Source organism: Narcine bancroftii, chromosome 3 (genome assembly GCF_036971445.1).
Source record: "Narcine bancroftii isolate sNarBan1 chromosome 3, sNarBan1.hap1, whole genome shotgun sequence".
Taxonomy (NCBI): Eukaryota; Metazoa; Chordata; class Chondrichthyes; order Torpediniformes; family Narcinidae; genus Narcine; species Narcine bancroftii.
This window is the reverse complement of record NC_091471.1, coordinates 42636548-42642547: the sequence shown is the minus strand read 5'-3', so window position 1 is coordinate 42642547 and position 6000 is coordinate 42636548. Positions and strand designations below refer to the sequence as shown.

Genomic DNA, 6000 nt, shown 5'->3' with positions numbered 1-6000 from the left:
ACCTCTGCACCACCTCTAAATTAAGACAGTGTTCACAGGCACTATTCTACTCTGTATTATTGACTTGGTTGTGGAAGAATCAGTTGTCTATTACACTGCAGAATGCTTCCCCCCCTTCCACCCCACTCACTCTCCACATCCCACAGATCCCAATCCCACCTCCCTTTCCTGTGCCAAGCTAGTAACTTGTCTGATTGAGCTGCCTTGACAAATTGAAAGTGAAATTCTGAACGATGCGTTAACAGAATACCAATGCTTGCCTTTAAGACAGTGTGGTATATACAGATGAGCAATGGAATGGTTGTCAACATGAACAATGTCCTTTCGAGGCATTTCCTTGTTTGAACTGAATGTTGCTGATGAGAGGGCACACAGGGTGTCCCAAGTTCAGTACATAAAATACTGGCATGCTGCCTGGCTCCTGGTGGATATGTCTCTAGTAGGTAGTGATGGTGGTTAGAATGCTGAGCCTGTGATGGCATTCAGCTGCTTCATTAAGCCCTCCAGACTGGCCATTTGCTCACTCAAGTCATCCTGCTCATACACCTGAATGGAGAAACACGACAGCTATGTTTTACACCATGCATACATTTTGAAGTATGGAAAAATACAATGCAGTATGACTTTAAGGCCTCTTAAAATGTTGAGCAGTATTCTTCATTTGATTACCCCATGATTGATTATCACCTTTAGAGTGTAACTCAACTGTGAATTCAAGTTGTTGTGCAATAGAATGAAATTATGTTGTGTACTGTCTTTTCAAAATAAACTTTCAGGTCCTTCTGGCATAATGTATTATTGTAACATATTGATCAGTGCACAATGAAACATGAACAGATAATGACTAAATGATTGAATTACCCATCCTGAAACAATGATTTGGACAAGTAAGTTCAAATCCTGCCACAAAACTGGGGAATTTAAAGACATTTAAAGGTTAAAGTCAACAAGAGTAACTAGGCAGATGAAAATTAAATTAAAACTGTCTGGTTTGCCAGCATCCCTTTGGGAAGGAAATCTGCTGTCAATATCTGCTGTCATGATAGGTCGCTCAAGGCTGGTAGCAAAGTGGTTGAGTCTTAACTGCCCGCTGAAATGAAAACCACTCAAAGGCAGGGGAATTTAGCAAAGGGCCATAACTGCTTGCAATGCCATACTCAAGGCAGATCTAATATAAAGTAATACAACCCCATGGGGAAAGTTGTTCAATTTGCACAAATCTAAGCTAATCCTGAGTCAAACCCAGGTAACTTTGTACAGGACTAAGTTAATAAATTGACTTTGAATGTTATGTATGTTTAAACTGAGATTGAAGGAGAAATAAACATTAATTTTGATATTTGCCTGCTAAGTTAGTTTGCAGCTGTAATCTGCACATACATGATTCCTGCTCAGCCTTATCGCAAATATTGATTCTTTGCATCAATCAACAGTAGAGAAGTTTTATCCAACTACCAGTCAACTAACTTCACTTATACCAGCAATAATCTTCCTGAAGGAAAAATACTGCCAGTATGTGACATTAGAATCATATTTTGTTCTTCCAGCATCAATTCTGCTCTTAAAATGTAACTAATTCTATTGACCTTACATTAGATTGTTCCTCTGTCCTGTGGCTCTCATCTGTGACCTCCGGAGCTGTTGGGACAGAAACAGGAAGTAGTGGTGATCTCGCTTTCCCGGCCAATCCCAGAGAGGCTGTCTTACCATGACTCAGTGAGAGATTGGAACCTGTGATGAAAACCCACATGTGTACTTTAGTCAATAAAGTCATCGTCAACAAATAATGGCATGTTGATGAAACAGGAGTTTAAATACTTGCTAAATCTTTACCCAATGGATTAGCTTTTTACAGTACATTATAAAATATGAATTTTATTGACAATATGTGTTTTGTGCTTGACGAAGTGAAGATAAAACTCTCTCAGCTAGACTGTTTGCAGCTTTGGGATATCCTACCCAGAGCAGTTTAGCATAAGCCAACAGCAGGTTTACTTTTCTTGTGACAGTTTAAATCATCTAGATACTCACAATCCGAATTTTTATTTACGGCTGTCCCTTTGCCAAACCCTCAAAAATAATTGTAATTTTATTGCTGAGTGGGCATGTACTGCAGGCATTCAAATTGCAACTTACAATGGCTTGCTTTGACGCATTCACATCTTCACAGTGTTATCAGATATACAGCAATTTAACAGCACACAGGATGAAAGAACTGATTGGACACAGACACAGACCTATTATTGGGTATGTATTCTTTTCCTTTATAATATCTGCAAACTTTTCCTACAGGGCAGTATATGGTCAATTAGAATATAGAAAGAGGCCATCAGGTAAACCTCTCTTTACTTTGACAGAGGCCATCATTAATATTATCATTTATTAGACCATTAAAGATACAGAGAAATGTGCACTGACAAGCCATTATGCTAGTGTATCCAGCTCAACTGTTTCCTTTGTGTGCTTTCATTCAATTCTTCTCAAATTCCCCACCTCCCCTCATCCCATTTTTGTAGTCTCTTCCTTTACCTGTTATTCCATCTTCCGCATCTACTTTTATCCAGTTTTGTCTTGCAGCCCCAGCCCCTCCCCTCTTTTTATGCTTGCTGTCTCCCATTCCCATGTTAGCTTGACAAAAGTTCCCGACCAGAAACATTGACTGACCATTTTTCTCCGTGCAGGCTCCTCGACGTGAAGAGTCTTCCCATGGGCAGTGGGAATGCTGAACGACCAAAGGGACTGCTCACTCTAACCATCTGAGACTCTCAGGTTCATGGAACAATACTTGTTTGTAGATAGGAATACTTGTCTTGCATATGTATTGTTTGCCTGCATGTGTCTTATGGTTGTGTATCTGCATGTTTTGCATCGAGGACCGGAGAACCCTGTTTTGTTAAGTTGTACTTCTGCAATCAGATGACAATAAATTTAAGCCTTTTTTTTGTTCACTCAAGATTCTATCACCTGCAGATCTTGTGAATCTCTATCCAGTTCTATGCCGATATCTTTTTAGTATTTTTCCCTCAAGTTCAAACACAACCATTGGAACATGACATTCATTCAAGATTGTCTGATAAAGTTTTGTTTGAAGGTTTTGAAGCCAATATGATTTTAGTACTCCAGCAAAATCTTGCCACATTGGAAAACAAAATAACATGCCATGCAGCAAACAAATTATTGGAGGAAATCAACAGGCTGAGCAGAATCTGTGCAGGGAAAGGAATTGTTGATATTTTGGGCCCTGCACCAGAACTGAGACTGGGGAGGGATGATAGCCGTTTCGAAGAGTAGTAGCCTTCATGCACCCTGCCTCCCTTAGCCAGGTTTTCAAACACCCCTACAATTACAGAAGCAGCATTAACTATAGCTTTAGTGCATTTTGTACTTTCCTCCTGAACCAGAAGACTGACAGTTCAAATCCCACATTAGAGACATAACTAATTGAAACTGACCTGTTGTATTATGGAGTTCCATGCCTTTGGAATATCACACCACCAGTCCAAGTTCAATATCAAAGGCAATAAGAGAGGCAAGTTTTAGTACAAACTTACCCATGTAGAATCATAGATAGCGTTGTAGATTTCCACTACAATGCTCTTTAAGCCTAATTTTCCCATGCATTTGGCACATATCTCTCAAAACATTTCCGATACCTGTCCAAATGTCTTTTGAATTTTACAATTGTCCCTGCTTCCACCAGTTCCTTTGCCTGCTGGTTCTGGTTACCCACAATCTTCTGTGTTAAGAAGATGTCCTTCAAGTACCTTTTTAATATTTGAAATGCCCTTTAAAATCTTCAACACCTAATATTATATTATTGTGACAGTATCCTATCAACTTCTCCGATTCCTCTTGTGTCTCTCTCTTTCACTAGGCCTCTGTGACCTTTCCTTCAGCTCCTCAACTCCTTCCCTTCCTTCTCCAATCAAAGAACTACCCTCTCCCCATCACTTCTCATCTTTTTTTTAAATTTTGTATCCACACCTGCTGCCCTCCCTTTCTTCCTTCCTCTCCTCCTCTCTTCCTACCCTTTTATTCAAGAATCAGCCTGTTTTTTTTAAGTACATGACAAAGGGCCTGAAATGTTTGGTACTTTTTATTTCCTGTGGATGTTGTGGAACCTTCTCAGTTTCTCCTGCATATTTGGTGTCTTGGCCCTTTTAATCCTTCAAGTTTTCTTTTCCTTTTAATATATAGTGTGATTAAATGTAAGGGACTGAATTCCTCAATGGGAATTGGTATGGATCCTTGGAAATGGATCCAATAATTTGGCCCCAACAGAAACTAAACAAACTAGCTATACTTAATTAATACAAAAACAGAGAATGCTGGAAATACTTTGCAGGTCAGGCTGTATTTTGTGGGAAAACAAATTGAGTTAATGTTTTAGGTTCCAGACCTTTCATCAGAACTTGAAAGGAAACAGAAGGAGCTTGATAAGTCATTGGGTGGAGCGGCAACGTTTCTGACAGGGCAAAACTGGGGATATCATGGTAAACAAGGATAAATGATCAAGAATGAAGGGGAGCTGTTAGAAAATGAGAACAGGATAAAATGGATGGATTGCAAAATACAGAGCAGGATGACATGCCAAACAAGTCAGGTCTACTTCACAGAGGGTGAAGAAAAGAAAAAAAGAGAAGTGAAACAAACAAGCTGAGCCAGTATCACAGGTGGATAACACAGATCAAGAAATCAAGTTGCATGAATTATAGAATTCAATATTAAGTCCAGAAAGGCTGTAATGTTCCAGACAGAAGATGTAACACTGATTTTCAAGCTTGTGTTGGGTGTTCCTGGAACAGAAGTGAGCGGGAGAGAGGCTGGTGGAAGTGACAAGCAATGGGAAGCTCAGGGATGAACCTGTAAACCGAACACAGGAACTCCCCTTCCTTTTGTTTTGTTTTTGCATGTGTGGGTAGAAGGCATGTTCAGCCGAAGGAGGTACAAGACACATTCTCAGTGAGACGAAAACAACTTTTCCCATCTGCTGTTAGATTTTGGAATGGACAATGAACCTATGGACACTACCTCACTTTATTTCTCTTTTTACACGTTATTTTTTTTAAAATCCTGTATTTACAAAATTGTAATTGCAGGCTGTCCCCGGGTTACGAACGCCCAACTTATGGATAACTCATACATATGAATAGACGACACATGGCTTCGAGTAAGGAGAATGTCGTCCCCCACTTTAAGTCAGATCATGTTGTTGTTAACACTGCATTGAGTGTGGCTTCTTCAAGAAATTGACACCAGTAGTTTAATATGCATAGAATTTTTTTTAACAAATATGCTATATTCTAATACAAACATTTGACTAACTGATGCTAAATAAGAACTGTATATACCTGTTCTAACTTACCTACAAATTTGACTTAAAGACAGACTTCAGAACGGATCTCGATCGTAACCTTGTTCTGCACCATACTGTTGCCACAAAATAACAAATTTCATGACACATGTTCATTACAATAAACCCGATTCAAATTTCAGGCATGTCTTCTGGATCTATATTTCACAATGTTACATTCTTTTGTCCATGTTCTTGACCACATTCTCTCTCGGTAAATGCTCCAATTGTTTCATTCTTACAGCTTATCCTCATTGTTACGCATACTTTATTCCATCAGGCACGACCTCCACCACCACCCCCTCCACCTTTCCTGCAACTTAACACAATTCTTTAGTCTTATTCCCAGTTTTGATGAAGCCTCTTGAAATGTTAACTGTCTCTTTTCCCAGAGATGTCGCCTGGACTCCTCACCATTTCCTGTACTTTGTTTTTATTTTATATCTCCAGTGTCTGCATTCGTTATAGCGGGTATAGTGTAGTGGATGGGAATGAAGGAGTTGTGATTGAAGGTGGTCGTCTTCCCGGTCATTGGTCGGCACAATCCTGTGAATTATATGCCCTCTGTAGAGCTCTCCAGGGTTTAGAGGGAAAGGTGGGCACAATCTATACCGACTCAAAGTATGCTTTTGGTGTAGTGCACACCT

General features: G+C 39.6%; 1 protein-coding gene across 1 annotated transcript in view; it reads right to left on the bottom strand.

Moving 5' to 3' along the window:
* Window positions 1-238: 238 nt before the first annotated feature.
* dcc (DCC netrin 1 receptor) overlaps window positions 239-6000 on the bottom strand; it is a 718171-nt gene continuing 712409 nt past the window's right edge. Inside the window, exons 28-29 of the mRNA XM_069923064.1 lie at window positions 1592-1731; window positions 239-546 (exon numbers count right to left, since the gene is read on the bottom strand). Coding sequence (XP_069779165.1) covers window positions 457-546; window positions 1592-1731 — 230 coding nt within the window. The 3' untranslated portion in view covers window positions 239-456. The remainder of the gene's footprint in view (window positions 547-1591; window positions 1732-6000) is intronic.